The 22,625-nt window shown below is 33.4% G+C and overlaps 1 protein-coding gene across 1 annotated transcript in view; it reads left to right on the top strand.

Moving 5' to 3' along the window:
• Positions 1–3,934, top strand: part of LOC128890635 (rho GTPase-activating protein 21-like) — a 47,315-nt gene extending 43,381 nt beyond the window's left edge. The window contains exon 11 of the mRNA XM_054149290.1: positions 3,587–3,934. Within this exon, the coding sequence (XP_054005265.1) occupies positions 3,587–3,926 (340 nt within the window). The 3' untranslated portion in view covers positions 3,927–3,934. The remainder of the gene's footprint in view (positions 1–3,586) is intronic.
• Positions 3,935–22,625: the final 18,691 nt, after the last annotated feature.

Raw genomic sequence — 22,625 nt, 5'->3', positions numbered from 1 at the left:
AAGTTTTATGGTATTCAATATTTGAGTAATAAAATTTGTATTTTCCTTCGAGTATTGTTTTCTGCTATATCTTATGGTATTAAAAAACTATAATTCATATAAGATGTGTATAAATGAAAACTATAATATAGGTATATAAGACATGTATAAAATATATATATATATAAAAAAATATATATATATTATAGTTAAATAAATATAAGACTTTAAATTAAACTATCAATATTGAAATAAATTGAGTGTCGATGACTGTTAGTGTTGAAATTAGGTGCATTTAACGTGCGTACTTCTTCCAAATATATGAGACAAAAAATATTGGCCGCTCAATACCACTATCCTCCACAGTGAATCACGCTAGATAGGCCTCCTTTTACCTCGGGTTAACGTTTTCGTTTTTCGAATCAATAAAACAGTGCCTTTGTTTCAAAATATAGGTACACTTTTCAGAAGTAATGTTTTCATTTATTTTCTAAACTATAAACAAATAATTATAAGAACTTTGTAATACAATATATTATAATACAATTTAAAATTAACGAGATTAATGTTTGACATTTATTATCAAATCATAAAATAAAAATATGAAATGACATCTCTAAATACTTTTAATTCAAGCTAATTCATATTTTACGTGTGTATAATAATAGGATTGAGTATATAATATAGGAGTTTAGAAGAGAATTTAGATAGTACAAGTTCAGTTTAAATTATTTAAAGTTCTTTTTTGTACGCCTTTTAGTTAATGTTTTCTTAATAAAATTTGTAACACTATCGTATTATATTACAAACTTATTATAATTACACTCTCCAACACGATTTTTTTTCCGCGATATTCACTAGGTGATTCTTATAGGGTTCCTCGTCCTAAATACGAATCAGGAAGTGAAATTGCTCCATCACCCTTAGTTTCCGAGAAATTCGCGATTTTGTAAATACGGTCGATTTTGAGAGAAAACGTAATACTACTTGAAAACTACGAACGCTAGAAAGTTCTATTTAGTCTTAAAAGTAGAGGAGTGTTTTCTAAATATAAAGACATATTCCTTTAGAATTATCTGCTCCTTTGAATGCCTGTAAATGAACACCGAAGTTCAAAAAGTTGGCGATGCGAGTACTTTTCACGAAGTACTTTTGTATTTTTATGAAAACTTATTCGTCTAGGCCGAATTTACTATGCATTATCGGATTCTGCAAACATTTCTGAAGAGAAAACTACCTGCGGTAAATGTTGGAACGTTTTCTAGTTCGTACAGATACAGAAAATATTAATTTAGAACGCACGAATTCTGTTTGCCGGCGCGCAGACTTCGCTCGCTTTAAATCGGCGAATCAGGGCCGTCGTCATGCGTTCTGCACAATCGTCGCCACGTACTTGAATAATAACCATCAAATTCTCGTAACTTCGTTAAAATTCGCCCCACATTGACGAATAGAAAACCATTTTAAAGCTTAATATTTCTACTTTTCGATACTTCAATCGTTTGTCATTTAAGTTACTGTTTGGGGGGTAAACTCTGCTCTAAAGAAAGATTTTTTATAGGTAGCAGTTTTTGTTTAAAAATTAACAACAACATATATAATTATTGATTGAATTAATTGTTAACTAATTCAATTTAGATTTAAATAAAGTTTGCTCAATACCAAATTAGCAAAAGTCGAATAATTGAAGATATAAAAACGGGAAATTAATGATTAAAATTTAAACAGTGGACAATTGTCTCCGCTTTGTTGAGTTGCAGTATAAATGAAATATTAAAAATGAAGAATTACTTATCTGGAACATGTAAATGTAATACAAAAACCGATAGCGCGTGGCACCGATTTGGCGAATCCCGTAGAGACGGCCCTAACTGACCGAAACACAGCGAGCAATGGCTGTGGAGCGCCAAAACACCGTTCATGCGTTCCGAGTTGATATTTTGTCAAACCGTATGGATTAGACACCGTTCCAACATTTGCCGCGGGTGGTTTTCTCTTCAGAAATGTTTGCAGAATCCGATAACGTAGTATAAAATCGCCCTAGATGAATGACTCTTCATTAAAATACAAAAGAATCGTCAGCTTTTTGAAATTCGGTATTCATTTACAGGCATTCAAAGGAGCAGATAATTCTAAGGGAATATGTCTTTATATTTAGAAAACACTCCTCTACTTTTAAGACTAAATAGAACTTTCTAGCGTTCGTAGTTTTCAAGTAGTATTACGTTTTCTCTCAAAATCGACCGTATTTACAAAATCGCGAATTTCTCGGAAACTAAGGGTGATGGAGCAATTTCACTTCCTGATTCGTATTTAGGACGAGGAACCCTATAAGAATCACCTAGTGGATATCGCGGAATTTAAAAAAAGTTTAAATTTGTTGGACAGTGTTATTAGTTTAATCTTCGAAGTACTATACAGAGTGGGGCAATACTTAGTTCTACCTTGAATATCTCGGTTATTTATATTTATCTATGAAATAATTTGTTACAGTAAAGTTGCATCGTGTTTTGAGGCACTTATAATGGTGGAACATAATGTTCTCCAAAGTTATTATTTTATGAGATCTCAAGGGCATCTTCTCTTCGAGAAAGTTGTCAGTTGTATTTCTTTATATTTTTTATAGTTTTATGGCGTTCTTTTTACTAAGTTCGTGTCATCGAACTTTTTTTGTGAGAAGAGAAGAAATTTTATATACAAAAAGTTCCAATTTTTTTTTTTTTTTTCAAAAAATTTTGGTTACCGCTTCTAGTGCTCTAAATTCAATTTTCTTTGCGTATGATTGTTCAGAATCGCTTAAATTTTAATAAAAAAAAATTTTGTTAAAGTGATTTTTTTTTATGTTCCAAACCCCTTAATCATTCGTCAAACAGATTTCCCTACAGTTTGCGCTCTTATTAATAGAGATTACGTGACCTTGTATTACACAGTTCCGAAATCGTTCTAAGAACGACTGTTTCATAATGATTTAAAGACTCTAGTATTCCATTACAAAAACGTTGATAACCCTGATATCTCGTAAAAAAATGACTCCACTAATAATTGTTGTCTACCATTATAAGTGCTTCTTAAAAATGTTTATGTTTCTCTTGACAAGTTTTTTCATACGGCTATAAATAACAAAGATATTCAAGTTGGAACAAGCTATTGCCCCACCCTGAATAAATTTGTATGTAATTTCTATGTATTGTATTAAATTGAAAAATTCATTTCATCTTTTAATCGACTATCGAAACACCCGTCAGGAACAATCAAACTAAATGCCAAATATCATCAAATTTTCTCCTAGAGATACAGAATGTGTGTATCTGCAGGTTAGCACTTTATGTCTCCCAAACCCAGTGGGAGACGTGAAGAATGATCGAGGAGACGAGAGACGGAGTTACGAAGTAGCCAAACCTTATGGTGAGGGATTATTGAGTGACCTTGAGCGGCCAATATTGTCTGGCCCGAGTTCAGCCCTTTATCGCAAGAGCAACCGACGCGCCAGGGCAAAGGATCAATGGACATCCACCTGTGCTGCAACTGTTGCGATTATTTCAACCGACTAACAACATCAAGGTGACGCGAAGAAGCTTCTCCAGCCAAAGGATCGTTTGTTTTCCAGGTCGAAGACCGCAGACATCGAGAGGATGTTGCACATCTCGAGGCCTGACGCTGGCATGAGCCTTTCACAGCCGAGCAAAACCAGTTCCTCGATTTCCTCGGAGAGCAAAAAGTATACCAAGAGACGTTATACCGATTCGAGGCACCAGACTCGTCACATCCCTGATTCTGACACCCTGGCAGGGAAAACCACGTCGTCGAGTGGTTCCTCGTCCTCTGCAGCGATGTCCTCCTCATCCTCGTTAACTGGAGCTCAAAATCAACGCGCCGGGGCGCAGCCAGTCTGGAAACGACGGGAACTCATTTCCAGCGCGCCCAAGGACAGAGAAAGATACTTCTGAACAGGGATTTCTCATCGATGATCGGATCGAATGTCGGCAGGACCTCTTTTGGTTCTTCCTTAGCAAAGGAAGATTACCGAAAAATACTCTAACGCGACTTTCAGTCGCTCATTCATATACAAAAGTGCTAAAATCTTTATGCAACCAGAGATCGGCGAAATCCTTACCTGGATAACTTTTTCAACTAACGAAACAAAAACAAATTTTTATCTTTGCTGGTTGTTGAAAACAAAAAGGGGATGGAGTGTGATGGATGAAAAATTGTTCCTTTCGACTTTTTTGCATTTCTTAATATTTTAAAGTCCTCTGAACCGAAGAATTAAAAAAAACAAACGATATAAACCAAATTTCTTTATGAGTGCACGTGTATATGTATGTTGGTGTTTGTTTTGCTTTATATTTTAGGAGTAAATTCTCAGAAAATTATGAGATTTAGTATGGCAACCTTTATATCAGGGATGTTAATGTTGTTCAATTTTTTTATTAAATTCTGTATGTATGTAGGTATATAATGGGGGTCTGATTGGATATTGTATCTCAGGAATGGTTTGTCAGAAAATTATGAACTTTGCAAACAGGGATCAAACAAATTTTGTTTTCTTTCATTCGTTATTCATCGAGTTAAAATTAGAATATGCTTCATACAATGATTTCTCTCCCAGCGAATAAATAAAAATCTGACTGTTCGATCGGATAAACGTTTTTCTAATCCAATAGATTTTCGCTTAATTCTGGATGCTGAAACATAAGACAAAAGAGATTGATAAAATAAAACGATTACGTGAAAAGTCACATGAGCCACACATGTTGGCGATATGCATTTTATATATCGGAGATTCTTTATTGGACTTCATAGATTCTACGATACTTATACAAATCTCGATACTTCTAACAATTTTCCTAGTTTTTCTACAATTCTCGAGATTTTACTGTGTTGTCATTACGTTAAACACAGTTGCGCTACAGGTATTTTCATGACTAATAGACTAAACATCTCTAGACTTACGTTCAAACACACGCAAAGTCAATCAAGGAGTTGTACGAACATTTATACATTGTATTCAATACATTTTTACAATTTAATAGTCTATCATGCTGCTTTAAACAAGTAGAGGATAATTTAAAACATTGTTTTTCAATGTAGGAGATATAACTTTAAAAGTGTAGGAGGGGGGGATATATATACTAGGTATATATATAATATATATACTACTACAATAATATATATATTAAAGATCCCCAATCACACAATCGAAAATATTACAAATTTTAGTACTTCATTGAAATTATTTAAGATTCTTGTGGCTTGTAATCCATACTTTATCGTTTTATAAATTGATCTAACCCAACACTTCAACCATTTATCTACTACTTTACAATTATAAACAACTTTGACTTCTTTTCAGAAGCTAAACATAATTTAGGTTATAGAGAGTTCAAAACAAACTAAAATAATAGCAACTATTGAGAAACTATTTATCTAAGAATAGAGTTGAAGGAATATACAGTGGATGTAGAAAGTATTCGTACACCGATCAATTTCCAAAAAAACTATGTGAAATTGTGATTTATTAACTTTTTTTTTATAAACAGTGATATTCTACATATTCTTGGAAATCTCTAGAATAGATACAGTACGAAAAGATTAGTTATTTTGTATAAATGAGAAATCAACAAGAAAAAACAATAAATCGATAGAAATACAGAAGCAATAAGCAATAATCGTACAAGTGTTAAATTTTTAAAACTTCGTTTAAAAAAAAAACGAAATTTACATTACTTTATAAATAATTAATATTTCGTGAGATTTCCTTTTGATTTTATAATTACTACAACTCTTCTAGGCATTAAATGAACTATCATAAATGTCGATGTTATTCGGGGTGGGATCTTCTTTCATTCCATTATTGGAGCATTTTTTAAGTCTTCTTTTTACTGGGAATTTAATATTTTCTAATTCCCACGAAGCAATAAACTGATGTGCTTATGTTACAAATTCTACTGTAAATTGTTCGTCATAAGAACCGTGCTGAATACTTATTGCTTCTATATTTCTACCAATTTTTCGTATTTTCTTGTTAATTTCGCAAATTATATAAACTAGTAATTGTTGTTTGAACTGTATTCTAGAGATTTCGGAGAATATGTAGAATATCATTAATTATAAAAAAAAGGAGTTAATAAACTACAATTTTACATAAAATTTTTTTGGGAAATTGATCAGTGTACGAATACATTCTACACCCACTGTATGATTTAGAAGAATAATCAAATATTACGAGCAAAACGAAGACACTATTTTTCCAATTTATGAAAGTCTTAAAAGCACTAATAACGTATAGACTGGCACTGAAGATGGTCCAAACGTACATTCGATTCGATCGTTGAAGTCTCCACAAAAGCATAGTTACTGCCGATCAGGCGTGGCCTGGCAAAGTGTTCCTCGACACGTTTTCTCGAAGTTGAGAAACCGTATGTTCGGTTATCGTGGGGTGTCTGTTGGTTCCTAGACTACCGTCCTCGCGCTCGCAAAGATCTCTGTGACGAAACGCACGATAACCCTCTCTGCTCTCCTGTAATTTTCGTCGGGATTACCGTATATAGAGGGTGTCCCGGGTTTCCATGAACAAACTTGGGGAACATATCCTACAAGTGGAAACAAAGAAAAAGTATTATTTAAAGTTTGTTTAGAAACGCTTTATTACAAAGTTATAAGAAAATGAAGCTAGTATTTATCTTATTTGTCTATAGTATCTGGTATGTATTAGGTTGTCTCAAAAGTTTCTTTTGCTTTATTAATAAGTAATACAGGCACAATAGTTTATGTTTTATGTTACATTACTGAATTGTGCACGATTGATTTTGCTCCATTACTGTTACAACATGAATATCTATGAAATTAGATTGTCTATTTATATAAACACGACCACATATAATAAAATAATTGAGTGCAACTCGCGAAAGAAACTTTCGGGAAAACCTCATACATAAATGCAGTAGGCACGGATGAATTCTTTCCCATTACGGATATTATGGACAGATGAAGCAACTTTTACAAGATAGGACATATTCAATTTTCATAATTATCATCTATGCCTCCACAAAAATCCATATTCCACGCGACAAATTTTCAACACGAGTTTCGGTGTAATGTTTGGATGGATATGATTAACGACCAGTTTATTGGCCCTTTCTTTCTGCCTGGCAGATCGAATCGACTGCTTTTTCAAAAATTCTTATCGAACGATTTACCAAATTTGGTAGAAGACGTGCCACTAATGCTTCGACAAAACAGTTGGATATACAGTGAGTGTAGAAAGTATTCGTACACCGATCAATTTCCAAAAAAATTATGTGAAGTTGTAATTTATTAACTACTTTTTTATAAACAATGATATTTTATATATTCTTGGAAATCTCTAGAATGGATACATTATAAAAAAACCAGTTATTTATATAATTTGCGAAATTAACAAGAAAAAACATAAATCGATAGAAATATGAAAGCAATAAGTATTCGTACAACTGTTTAATTTTTAAAACTTCACAAAAAAAAACGAAATTTACATTAATTTATAAATAATTAATACTTCCTTCGTGGGATTTCCTTTTGATTTTATAATTACTGCTACTCTTTTAGTCATTAAATTACCTAAATGCCGATGTTATTCGGAATGGGATCTTCTTCCGTTTCTCTGTTAGAGCCATTTTTAAAACTACTTTACTAGAAATTGAATGTTTTCTGATTCGTACAAAGCAACAAACTGATGTGTTTATGTTACAAACTCTACTGGAAATGATTCATCGTAAGAATCGCACAAATACTTATTGCTTCTACATTTCCACCAATTTTTCGTATATTCTTGTTAATTTCGCAAGTTATATAAAGTAGTAATTGTTGTTTGGATGTACTATATCTATTCTATAGATTTCTAAGAATATGTAGAATATCATTGATTATAAAAAAAAAATTTACGAAACCACAATTTCACACAAAAGAGTTTTTGGGAAATTGATCGGTGTACGAATACATTCTACATCCACTGTAGATAGACGATTGTCCATCACATTATGCCAAGCCAGTTAGAAATTGGTTAAATGAAAATTATGATAACAGGTGGATTGGTCGAGGAGAGCTAGATCTATGGCCTCCAAGATCCCCCGAATTAACTCCTCTCAATTTTTATTTATAGGGAACTTTAAAAGATAAAGTCTACAGTGCAGAAGTTACTTCGAGTGAAGAATTAAAGTAACGGATTAATCCCTCCGTTGCTGAAATGCAACCACAGCTGGGTAAAATACGTATTTTAAATAGTAAATAGTAAATAAATATTTTATTTCGAATCATGCAAGTATTTTTTGAAATAAAATATTTTATTTGTGGTAAGAAATTTTTAAGATAATATTTCAAATAATATTTTATTTGAAAATCACTGAAAATTTTTGTACCATAGTTCGGAATATTTTATTTTACTAAATTATAGTGTAAACAAAATATATGTATATATCGAATTGAGTAACTCTTCCTTTTTCGAAGTTGGATAAAAAATATATTTATTTTGGTAATCTAAAACGAACGAAGTACTCTTCCTCTGCATTATAAACATACATTCAATGTAGTTCTTCAATGAATACTTCTATTAAGAATCTTCAATAAGAATCTTCATAAAATGAATGATGGAAAGAGATATTCTTCAATCGCAAGAAATCATAATATTTGCAAGAAATAGTTTCTCCATTCTATTTTATACTTTATGTTATTAAAATGAAACATATTTTATTTGATATGTTAGATTATCAAAATAAAATATTTATTTTCATGCTTTAACTATACATTACCAAAATAAACTATTTTATTTTACGTTTTACATTATCAAAATAAAATATATTTGTTGAAATTTTATATCCCATTTGAATACTATTTTATTTGAATTATGAAGAATACGAATATACGAATACTATTTTATTTGAATTATGAAGAATCTATTATTTGAAATACATTTAAAATATTTATCCTACAAATATTACCCACCTCTGAATGCAACAAAATGAGGAAAAGATTTATTCTGTAATAAGCTCCATAAAAAATCGATGTCAAGTTTGTATTTGCTCCCAAAAACGATATTTTGAAATAATCGGATAGACACGTTTGACCTTTCAATGTTCAGTAAAGTAAAATCCACCGTCATCAATTCTAACTTTATTTGTTTATAACTTTGTAATAAAGCGTTTCGGTGCAAACTTCAAATAAAATTTTTTTCTTATTCCGACTTGTAGGATATGCTCTCCAAGCTTGTCCATTAAAACCCGGGACACCCTGTATACATACTCGAAGCACTTGGGACCGAGTGGGATTTACGCCAGAGAATGTTTACTACCCTTACGTGTTTATTAGTACGGGAAGGAAAACAGAAACATTGATATGTGTCTAAGGATAACATTCTGATGTAGTAGCGACTTCGTTAGCGTCGATTTGTAAATTATTTTTATTACTAGATACGAAGGATTCGCCGTGTCGTGATCGAGCGTTTTATGGAACTAGAGATGGATAGAATTCAATTCCAATATCAGATGACGAATAAACATATTGTACAGCAATTGATTGAAATAAATAGCTAGTAATAATGATATGTTAGTTTTAAGTCATCTAGGTTTGAACTTACTAAAAGGTGATATTCGGTTGATAAGGTAGAATGATCTGTTGGTAGAACTGTGTTATAAATACCGAGTTGGTAGGGCAGAATGTATGCAGGTAATGTAGAACGCTGTTCATAAGTATTACAACCAAGTTGGATGATCTATTACCGGCCGAGTGAACTGCTTTACTGTTCGATTCTTCTTCAATTACGTCTTTTATCAACATTATACTCTATTTTTATCGAATTTTACCGATAGAATACTCTACTGAATTTTACCTCCTCGCGCTAAGTTCAGAACTATGTTTGACATCCGATGACTTTGCTATATCATTGTTACTATAGTTATCGAGGCAAGTTTTTATTCGTTCTACGAGAAAAATAATGTAATTGTATCAAAAATTGACGAAGTAGGAAAAGAAGAATAAAAGTCGGAGAAATAACTCGAAAGTAAGCCCACAAAATATATTATTCTTATGCATAGAGTTGGCAAGGCTGAATATATCATTGCCATTCTCGTGGTGCATAACTTAAAAACAGAAATAAAAGAACAGTATTGTGATTTAGTCACAACGTTTATTTGATTAAATAAACAATCGTGTACTAGGTTTTTGTTCAACGAGCGACGGTTGAAAAGTTTTGACGAGGGCTTTGAAAAGACGACTGTTCATTTTTATTCGTTATTTAATGATTTTATCTAATTGAGAATTTTTCCCATCTCTTGGCAATTGCTACCGGCGAAACCGTGAAATCCTCGATGAGCCAAAACCAAGAACGAAGACTAGTCTCGAGTCCCTCGGAACTCGCGTCGGGCCACTTTCAATCTTCCTAGATCACGTCGTGCCTTCGAGGATGGGGCGAAAGTAATCAATCCTGGGCTACTTTTATGGTTATTGCAGCCAATTAACCGATAGTTGACGATACAGACGATATCGCACGGGAGATGATCGAATAATCGATTTTATCTCGTCTGTTTCGTTTTTATTTTGTTTTCATTTTTTAATCTATTCTCGCTGGAATACGAATCCGCGCACTGCCGTGAGAGATGCGTGGCTCGAGAGACGCTGTTGTTCGTCGTTTAAGTTTTCTTTTTCAGTCTGTAAGCTAATAAATGAAGGTTAATTTTTTTACCACCACGAGTATCTTATTTCTAGAATCCACAATATTTGGAGCTGTCGTAAGAAGCCATTTATCGATTTATTAATTAATTCATGATTTCATTAAATTACGAATCACAACTCTTTAGGGACTCGCGATACAATTCATTCTGATAGTTTGATGTGTCAGAATATTTGTTCTCTAAATTATATTGGTATATTGGTACGTTTATGGATTATATAGGATGAATTTAAGATGTTCATCAAAATATATAATACATCAATTTTTATTTTATTATACAGCTTTCACAAAATCGAGGATTGTTAGTAATTTAATTTTATGAAAAAGAATCACAGCCGCAGAAAGTTTAAGAAGTTCTGATTTTCAGACTAGGACACATGTGATACTGTACGATAAGAAGAAGACAAAGGCATATTTCACTAGCTGGTAGAGGAAACACTAATCAGAAAATAGGTAATGATCGAAAACGATTGACAACGATAAACAACTTATTAGGACAACACCAAATTTAGTAGATTCGTATACTACAAGCCTAATTGCTTATTATTTTCAGAATCTTCTACATCCACTGTCCACGCTAAGTATGAAGACTACAGCAATCATTAAAGACACTATTTGAAACATCCAGATCCTTCTGTAACGACAAAATGGTAGACTCGTATCTACACTGTTGTATTTTATTTTTTATATTTATCCAATACAATTGGCGTGATATGTCGCATGAAATCCACGAATACTGGAATATTCAGAATTATATGTTTAGGCCAATCAATAGAGCATTTTTGTGTGACAAAAATAGTAACAGCAAACTGATTGTGCAGTTACATAAAATGAGATGCGTAGATTAATAGATATATGTTTTTCACTTTCAACTCTGTTCCGTTTTCTTGTATATACAATTTAATGCTAAAAATCGTGATTCTTCTCGCTTTTTGCTTATAAATTTTAAACTAATGCAGCAATATCAATGCTCCAATGAGATAAAATGTAGGTGATGAAAATACCTACAGAATGAGACCTTGAAAGTCTCGATCGGATAATGAGAAACGGAGAAAACTCTGGAAAATCGGAAAATTCGGCGTTTTTTCAAAAATTCGTATCTCCGCCATTTTTTAAATTGAAGCGCTGGCCTTTGGGAACAAGTAGTGATTGATATGTTCTTTATGTGTGCATAAAAGCGGGGATTGTCGGATAAGTGGTTTTCTCACAATCGCAATCAGAATTTTTCAGTTCGCTTTTTTCCATCGGATCTGTATGCGTTATCGTAAGATCGATTTTTATTTTTAAAATAGATTTGAATAGTTGACGTCGTGTACTACAAAACATAAATTTTAGTTTTTCGATCAAATGTGTTGAGGTATGAGAAAAGCCCTTGTAAACCTACCTTATGTTCCTTTCTTCTCGGCTGCCGCTGTGTCTCCCACCACTCGACCGCCATTGAGCGTTCTGCCGTGTTTAGTAAACTTTACAAGGGCTTTTCTCATTTTCGAGGTCTCATTCTGTAGGTATTTTCATCAGCTACATTTTATCTCATTGGAGCATTGATATTGCTGCGTTAGTTTAAAATTTATAAGCAAAAAACGAGAAGAATCACGATTTTTAGCATTACATTGTAAATAACAAGAAATCGGAACAGAGTTGGGAGTGAAAAACATATACCTAGTAATCTACGCATCCCCTTTTATGTAATTGCACAATCAGTTTGCTGTTACTATTTTTGTCACAAAAACGCTGTTTTAATTTTCTACCGATTGGCCTAGTTCTATTAATTATTTTGCCGAGTATCTCGTACTAAGAGGAGAACAACGTCATCTAATCTTAGATGTGGTCTAAACTTTTTTTGGTGATTGTAGACCCTGAAAAAGTTTCGCCGTGTCCAAGGGTTTTTGTCAATAGGCCTCAGGGGGACCAAACAAAAATTCAATGAGCCCAAAAACGAATATTTTAATTTAAATTAATACAACATTAAAATAACACACTGAAATCGATGTGAGAAATTCAGTAAAAATAGTTAACAAACTTAAGAAAAAATATTTCTCAAGTTATCGCGAAAAAAGCATTTTTTGGTACTAACAACATTTGTAAGCAAACTACCCCAGGGAAATATGTTAAAGAAAAAATAACATCATATTCGGCTTCAGCATCCAAAAAAACCTATAGATACCGAATTCCTTGATGATTGTATATTATTATTTTTATTCCCTGTAATGAGCCTGGAGATAACTAAAAACCGTTACTCAAGGTTGGCTTGTCAACTTTAAACGTCGATAACTTCCTCAATTCTCACTCGATTTACTCAATAAATATGTCTTTAGAAAGCTCTTTTAAAAGCCAATAAAAGTTATTTAATGCTAAAAAAACGCTCAGATGGCTTTATTACCCTCAAAATTTGAGTCAAAGATCACAAACCTTAAAAACACTTGAAAATTTTTTTGAGGCTCTTACATTTTTGTAGCTGGTCTTCGATTTTTTATGGGTACCTATTATGAAGGTGTACCTTCGGTAAAAATTTCATCGAATTCCCATACTAAGGTTCTGAAATAAAAAATAAATAGTTGCAAAAGTCAAAAGTTTCAAGGGATGGGTGTCCCTTGCCGATTTTTCGACTGAAAAAATTTTATTTTTAGATTTCACCCAAAATATGGTTTTCTACGTTTTTTGGGACAAGACACGCGATTCTGAAGTCCGTTTTTCGATACAAGAATTTTATCATATGATTTACTTACAAAACTTTCTTCTTCCTTGGGTTTAAGGCTTTATTTTCGCAAAACTTGCCTACCTACAATTCGAGTTCAAAATCGTATTTCTCGTCTGAACCGTTGATCGAACGAAACCAATAACTGGAATTGAAAATAAGATGATATACTTAGTATTTGAACATATTTCAAAGTACAGGATGAGTCACCTTTGACTTGTAACGAAAATATCTTCGTTGTTTTTAATGATTGTTTCGGATAGAACTCGAATGTTGGAAGAATTTAGGCTCCTTTGTAATCGTGTGCCGTTAGGTCGTTAATATTCTTCCTCGGCCGATGCGGAGAAACAGCGAAAGGTGACAATCGTTTACGGCATGCTAGCGAAGCGCGGCTGTTTCGAGTCGATGGCTGATATTGCCGGCAATATCCATCTAGGGTTGACCGTTTACGAGGTCTTTAGAATTTCGCGTAGTCCCGAACATCGGCGGTCGAGCATACCGTGGGCTTGGAAAAACCCATGAGTGGCCTGGGGCTTTCCGTGAGACGCCGAGCGACCACCTACCGTTGCTCCGCGATACCGTTAGCGGGGGCGCGGCGAGTGGGGTGCGCGTGAGAGCCGGAACGCCCCGATTGGGCCTTGGTCCCAAAACCAGGGCTAATGAACGCGGTTCTTGGACTCGACGGGGGTGGCACCCAGGGTGAGGAGTGGTGGTGCGAGGTATCTTCGATTGTCACCCGGCGAGGAGAACTCAGATTTCGATTTGTAAAACTCGAAGACGCACGAGTGATCAGAGAGAACATCAATCGTTGTACATGTTACGTACTAGAGAGACTTTACTCTATTTCGTTATTTCCATCAAACCTCTCCGCGTACGGCAGCATATACAGGGTGTAGCAGGACGGGTGGTATAACCCAACAGTGGGTGATACTACATGTAAAAATAAGTCGAAAAAAAGGAATAACATTTTTTCGTTTGACGCTTCGTTTTCGAGAAAATCGAGTTTGAAAATTCTACGCAGTACGCGTGACACTGGACCGCCTGTAGGCTTAGATATGTATTATAAATAAGAAATGTTAATGTTTATTAGTTTTATTATCATTACTACCGATAATTACATAACATTATTGAATAAACTGTTCAAAGTGCTGTTCTTGTTGACGCGTACATATCATTGTTCGCCTTATTAGTGAGTCATGAACTTATAGCGAACCATGGCTTGGGGAGACAGTCCAGTGCCACGCGTACTGCATAGAATGTTCAAACTCGATTTTCTCGAAAACTAAGCGTCAAGCAAAAAAATGTTATTCCTTTTTTTCGACTTATTTTTACATGTAGTATCACCCCCTGTTGGGTTGTACCACCCGTCCTGCTACACCCTGTATTTCATAAGAATCAACTCCCACTATCGCTTTTCTAACAAAATCTAGAGTACATAAACCGATGCGTTTTGCATCTCGTGGGCTCATTTCTTGAGGACACGTTGAAGTTACGTCGCGCTATATATCTTAAACCCGCGAGGCAAGATCGGGAAGAATCCCCTTCAAGTAAAGTAAAGTAAAGTTCGGGTTATCCAGTAATCCAGAAGTATCAGACGCCGACACCGTGTTATCTCGTCGCAAGATCGGTTCTTAGTTTAAAAATATAGTTTCGATTCCGCGAAGCTAGAATCTAATCCTTCTCGGTTTTCACGAACGCGGGCAAATTGGGGACGACTACAACGATAAAATAAATGCCTAACAGTAGACTACGTACTGTATGGTTAAAATTTGCTCGAAGGGGACTTGAACCCGATCTTACTAAATTTCCTCGTGTAGACAATTCGTAAGAGCACGCACAGACGTGTACAGAACCCTTTCTAGACTTTGACTAGACCCGATATGCCTTCGTCGTCACCCTTTTTATACCCAAAAATCATAGGCCAAGGGGTGGCCGGAAAGTACATTGCATGATTCCGAGGGACTACGCCCTAGCTTCGCATTGGTCTCGAATTCCAATGCCTACGCGAAGAATACCGGGTGCGCTCATCCGACTCCAAATAGGGAAATTTAGAACGGGAACGTAACAATGGCTTGACCAACCGGAATGAATCCTGTTGCATCTTGTAGAGCATGTTCCCCGGTGATCCTGCTATCAAGACTTTTGCGATTTGTCATTTTTTACCCGTCTTTTTACCAAAAAACCGTGATTTTTAGGTATGCTTACCGATTACGTCGAGATGGCTTGAGGAATCGGAGTGAAACCTCTTGCATCTTGTCGAATATTTCTTCCAGTTGGTTGCGTAAAAGAAACATTTCGTGATTTGTCATTTTTTTCTTTCTTTTTTAAAAAAAACAGACAAACTTTGTCTTGCTTCTTACTCCGAGACGGATGGACCAATCAGATTGAAACTTCTTGCATCTGGAAGAGCATTTGCCATTTGGTCCTATAACAAAACATTTGTCCTTAGTTTGTTTTTTACCACTTTATATCACTTTTTATCGCAAAGAGCGTACTATTTCACGTATGTTTGGCCCGAAATCAATGAAATCTCTTACATTTTGCTGCCGTACAGGTTTTCGCGATGATCACATTTCCAAAAATTTATGAATTTTTTACATGTTTATAACTATTGTTATTGCAAAATTCCTTTTCTTTGCTGAAATTCGGCACAGAATTAACCGATCGAGATGGAATTTTCCGCATTTCATGATAGATGAATTCGTGATGTTCCCATTTGGAAAAATGTATGGACACTTCCATTGCTTGAAACCATTGTTGGTGCAAAATTGCTATGCTCTGGTGTAGCTCAATAAGGAATTTACCAAACGCAATCAATCCTTTCACATGTATTCCTGATAATCCCATTTGCAACAATACAGGGTGTCCCAAAAATGTTGAATGTTCTTGAATGGGGTGTTTTGTGGGAGGGGGGGGGGTGATTTGAAACAATTTTTTCTTAGCGAAAATGTTGTTCGAGACTTCGTTAAGGAGATATTCCAGAAACAAAAACCCCCGACCAATCAGAGCGCGAGTATGACGGTGCAACGCCTGCGAAACCTACGCTACCACAAGCGCTCCACTGGCATACTCGTGCTCTGATTGGTCGGAGGTTTCTGTCAATATCTCCTTAACGAAGCCTCGAACACCATTCTCGCTAAGGAAAAATTGTTTCAAATCGCCCCACCCCCCGGAACCACCCTTTTCAAGGACCTCCAACGTTTTTAGATCATCCTGTATATTGTTCATAATTATTGTTATTGCATGAAACCTATTGGTTATAGATTGCCTCTAAAAAGAGTGAAATAAGATAATTTTTTGGAAAAAAATTTAACCGACATTGAAAAAGGTGCAGTGAAAAGCATGAAATAATTTCTAGTTAATGTATATGAATACGCACTAGGTCTAGATATAATTGCTTAAAAGTATGGGAAAACGCAGTGAAAAGCATGAAACAATTTCTAGTTAATGTATATGAATACGCACTAGCTCTAGATATAATTGCTTAAAAGTATGGCAAAATGCAGTGAAAAGTGTGAAATAATTTCTATTTAAACTTCATTGTTATTCACCGTCGTTTGATGAATTTGGTTAAATTACTCAATACGTTATATTAAATGCAATGCACATTTTTCGGAGACGGGGAATAATGTAAATTTACCGTCCTAGCGAATTATCGAGTACTGTCTGGATTCCAAAAAGATCGATATACGTCAACACGATTCGCCTGTCTCTCTCTCTCTCTTCTGTCTCTCTGACAATGTTGGCCACCACGGAGAGCGACGTGGTGCGCAGAGACGTAAACGCCTGGAAATTTTGGCGTCCAAAATGTTCTCCGAAGATGGGAATACGTAGAGCGTCACCGCTGACATACGTCACGTAATCGTCATCGACGCGTGCGAGAAATATGTTACAAAGCTTCGTGCTTCGTCTGTTTCGAACTGCGAGACTTCTTGACTTTCTTGTGATTAACCAGTTTCACATAAAAATCTTTGTTTCCTTTAGACATCGGTATTTGCTTCGTCTGCGAACTGGGAAATTTCTTACGTTAATTCTGTCAACTCGACAAAATTCTGTTCGAGCAAAGATACCGAACAACTACCTACAGACAAAAGTACCAAATTTGGTTTAACTATCTGTCGAAGGAACAAAAAATATGAACTGTAATTATTGCTATTATACGTATTCATATTCATACAGTATTTCCATGGGGAGAGTTTATACATTAGCAGTAATCAATATTGCCTCCCCCCCTCCCCACCAAAAAAGCCCCAAATCTACTAAAACTATATTTCCGTGTACATACTATACACATTAACTATTAATTCCACATAGACAATAAACATGTGTACATTGACAGCATTCAATATTGCCGCCTCTACCAAAAGCTAACCCAAACCGGAATTGAAAATTTTTTCTATCTGCGCCGCCTCCGAAAAATGTGCATTGCATTTAATATGATGTATTGAATAATTTAATCAAATTCATCAAACGACAGCGAATAACAATGAAGTTTAAATAGAAATTGTTTCACACTTTTCACTGCATTTTCCCATACTTTTAAGCAACTATATCTAGACCTAGTGCGTATTCATATAAATTAACTAGAAATTATTTCATGCTTTTCACTGCACCTTTTTCGAAATCGGTTAAATTTTTTTCCAAAAAATTATTTTATGTAACATCTTATTTTTGTATATTTAATGATATTAAACACAAACTTTTATTTTTTTACGTTGGAGTATGATTTTATAAGAATAACTCCTGTTACGTCCCAGCTCGCCTAAGACTTTTCCTTCGATGCGGAAAAAACAGATTTTAAAAATCTTGAAAATTAACGAACTTCTTTCTTACGCGTATAAACAATTGCTTGTAAAATTTAAACTATTGTACTAACGATTCTAAAGAACGATTCTAAAGAATCAGAAAGAAACAGATTTCAAAAATCTCAATGTCGAGTGCTGACCATTTTTTGAATTTTTTCAATTAATTAATTGATGAAGGTACAAACGAAACTATTGGAGGTACGATCAAGTACTAACGAAATACTATCAGTTTCTATAAAAAAAAATTAATTTTTGAAAAGTCGGGTGCCAAGTTCACATAGTTTGCAATTAAAGAGTTAAAGCTCACCTTATCTATACTTATTATAAGGTCAGGAACAAATTTGAACGAGTTTGATATCCTTGAAGCAGACAACTCGCTGCAATAAAATTGTTCACCTGAAAAATTAGCACAATATGATATAATCGTTAATAATGCAATCTCAGCGATCATAAATTATAGAAACTCCTTTATTATCGATTTCCTCGCATACAGTCTTCGTCACATTGATCGTTACAAAATTTATCGTGACGCGAGCGAACATCACATGGCGAGACAGTCCACTTATTTCGAGTAACAAAGAGATGCAAAAGGTGAAACACGAATTTAACAGCTCCGTGAAGATAAGTTTAAGTCTGCACGTGCGAACGTGCGATTTGAACATCACGAATACTTTCTGTCGTTATTACAACTACATATAAATGGCAAGTCCAAGATCGCGCAATCGCTTTTCCAGAATCCGTCAATGAACGTTGAATAACCTGAATAAATTCTCTATTTTTCTAGTTCCATGTTCTCTATACCAGAGATGGGCAAAATTTAATTGGAAAAACAAACGACGCTATACAACATTTAATTTTCAACGTTAATTCCATTAGAATATTATTCAGACTGCAATTTTTGTTCATCAAAAAAGAAATGGGTTTTTATTTATATAAATAATTTATTTTTATAAAATTATTTACTATTATTCAATAACCAGAACTTTATTCGATACTACAAATAGATTCAATAATTGTTCTGGAATAAATTATCCAACTTAGTCGAAAATATATATGAAAATAAATAATTGTTTATTTTTCACTGGTTACGCAACATCTTCAACTACATGAGTATTTTGCCAATTTCTGCTTTATAGTATTATTTTTTCTAGCTCTACTTTTTCTCATCTTTTACCTTCCGTTTTAAAAAACTACTCGTTTCATTTACATTATTTCGAAATTTTCTTAATCTTTTCAATTTCATTCTTTCGTTAATTAGATATAATTGAAAAGAGCATTGTCCTCAAGTCGAAATCTAATTAAATGCAAAGCACTACTAGTTAATACTGTTAAAATTGGACAATATTCGAAGAATTTCGAATAAATATTCAATTAAGATAATTCGTTACTCGTAAGCACTTCGATCGATTCATTGACGAATATCGAAGCGATTCGCGTACAGGCCTTGTCCAAAGACACTCACGCAGCTCGTGTGATTTGTTTCGATGAAGAGTGTCGGAATCAACAATAAAAATCAACGCGAGGTGTCGTCAAGTATTGCTTCTTTTATAAAATAATGCCAATTAATACAAACGTTCGACGCAAGAAATGCAACATTCTCTAAGAGATAATTTTAAGAAGTAATAAAAAATAGTACGGTTTGAACATTTCTTTCTATACAGTATGCAAACTAAACAAAGACTCATAGTTAACTAATATCATAATTTGAAACAATAAAATAAAATTCAACGTAGTAACGAAAATAAAGTACGAAAAGAGATTAATAATACAAGAACTTTTTACAAGAACTTTCAGAAGATTTTCATCGTCCACGTTGAAGTCACTTCTTTTAAATAAATATGCGTCAACAAAGATTCGTACGATTGTACGAAAAAGAAAGGAGAGTAGAAAATAAACAGAGTTTGACTCTTGAATGACACTGCAAGCAGTTCTTCGGAAAAAAAGGAATAAACAAAAGTAAAAATACTTTGTTTGAAAGAAAAGTATCGCGACACCACCAATAGTAACGATAAAAAAATAATTTCTAACGTAGTAAACGAGCATCGTTTCCTTCGAGACCAATGACACGAGCGACAATATCTCGCGTATTCGCAACATACATGTACATATACATATATATATTTTAGCGATTGTTTTAATATTATATATACATATATATATATAATATAAATATATATATATTTCACCGTTGAACGGCTAGCTGCCTATGCAGGGCTGGACGGATGCGACGCAATAAGTATTTCATTTATAATTTTTATCCTCGTACGAGGAAACGCTACATTAATTGTAACACGACGAACAAGTATACAGAGAGAAGGAGTAAGGGAGAGAGAAAGAGAAGAAAGATTAAAAACAAATACATAGAAGGAAATACGAGGAAAAAACTATATCACGTATCCTGCGAATTACATCATCGTGCGCAATATATTAAGTTGCTACAGAAATTCTAACAATGTTTATCGGATAGAGAGATAAACAACTGTTTACATGAAAATTTCAAATATCGATTAGAGGATAACATTGATTATTGGATACTCGTTAAGTAGAATAAAATTGAAATTCAACATTCTGGAATGAAATGCTTTACAACGAACGAATGGAACATTAAGCGTCTAATCGAATAAATGTCTTGAATAAATTATTATGCATTGGTTTTATTAGTTGTATATTACTTGAGTAAAAGTTTAACTATCCTTGATCGATACAAATACAACGTATATTACTGGACAAATGTATCCGGATTGTATTAGGTCGTACCGAAAGTTTCTTTCGCGAGTTGCACTCAATTATTTTATGTGGTCGTGTTCATATAAATAGACAATCTAATTTCATAGATATTCATGTTGTAACAATAATGGAGCAAAATGAATCGTGCACAATTCAGTAATGTAACATAAAACAAAATATTGTGCATGTATTACTTATTAATAAAGCAAAAGAAACTTTTGGGACAACCTAATATTTACAGATGTATTCAATTTTGTAACTATATTTTTGTATAAATTTATCAATCACATTTTTATTAATTATGAAAATCTACTTCTATTAAAATTTATAATATAACAAGTTTTATATTTTTATCAAAATTCATAACATTGAACACGCTATACTTTTATTACAACTTACAATACTGAACGTTATATTTTTCTATGAATTTGTCAATCAATATTATTAACATTTCTAAATCACTTCTTCGTTCCTTATACAAAGCTTTTTAATTCCTAGAACTTATTTAGTCTACCAAGGCAATTTATTTATCACTTTCTTTTATACATGTTATTGTATAGATTTATTTTTTTAGTAAATTTTGGTGTAAGATGAATTTTTATTTAGAATGTCTTCGTTAATGAGTTGTAAGATCACTTTGTCTTTCTATAATGTGAAATGCATTCCTTGTGTTATATGATACTTAACTGTAGTATTATTTATAAAGTACAAAAACCAATTAACGAAGATTGAGATTGAAGATACAAATATATTTGAAAAATCTGGCATGTAACTTAGTTCTCGGTATACGTTTCCTTTTAAAAATTTAATTCCAACTTCAGGTTTGAATTTCTGCACCAACCTAACAATTACGGGAATGTAACGAATGCAAGCTTTTGTATTTGTTTCCAGTTTCAAGTTGATGAATTTTCTCATCATTCTTTGTCTTCTGTTTCAGTCTTGACGAAATAATGGAATCATTCGTCAAACACTCGATTCAATATTCGCCAAACACGAAATATATATGACGTTCGGGTTCTTTCATAATAAATGTTAAATTACACGGAGTTTCAAAAGAGGAAGAGATGCGAGAAATCACTATAGAATTTTTCATGTTAATTTCTATTTTCAACTAGCAATTCCATTCTTTTTGTTTTAAATATATACATTTACGAAACTTTTGGATAATAAAATAACGAAATAAAACAAATGTTGCATTGTTGTTTAACGACTTCTAGAAATATTTTATTACTTTTCCAACAAATAAGAATCAAAATTTATACCCTTGGAAATAATAATAATTTACTTTGACCATAAAATAATTGAAGATTACCAGGTTATTGAAGGTTATTTGCATTCGTAAAATATTCTTTAAAAACATTAAACGACTTTGTTACGATTAAATCCTCTTTAAAAGAAATGACGGAATTAAATTTTCTCGCATCTCTTACTGTTCAGCTAGTATAATGTTTCGCACAATAATATAATTTCGCAAGTGAACAATTAGAAAGAGAGTCTTGATGGAAATACAAATTTCATTTTTTCGACTGTTTTATATTTACCGTTATTCTATGATGTATTGTTAATAACTAGGATCTTCAATAAATGTAAATAAATGTTACGTCTGAAATCACGTCAAATAAAGAGAATAGACTTTCATAAAAACTCTCTTTCCAATTCCATAGAATTCAACTTAATTAAATATTCTATATTTCCGCAACAAATATCATTCATTCCT

The sequence above is a fragment of the Hylaeus anthracinus genome, unplaced genomic scaffold, assembly GCF_026225885.1.
Source record: "Hylaeus anthracinus isolate JK02 unplaced genomic scaffold, UHH_iyHylAnth1.0_haploid 12001, whole genome shotgun sequence".
Classification (NCBI taxonomy): domain Eukaryota; kingdom Metazoa; phylum Arthropoda; class Insecta; order Hymenoptera; family Colletidae; genus Hylaeus; species Hylaeus anthracinus.
The sequence above is the reverse complement of the archived record's forward strand: the minus strand, read 5'-3'. Positions and strand labels throughout refer to the sequence as shown.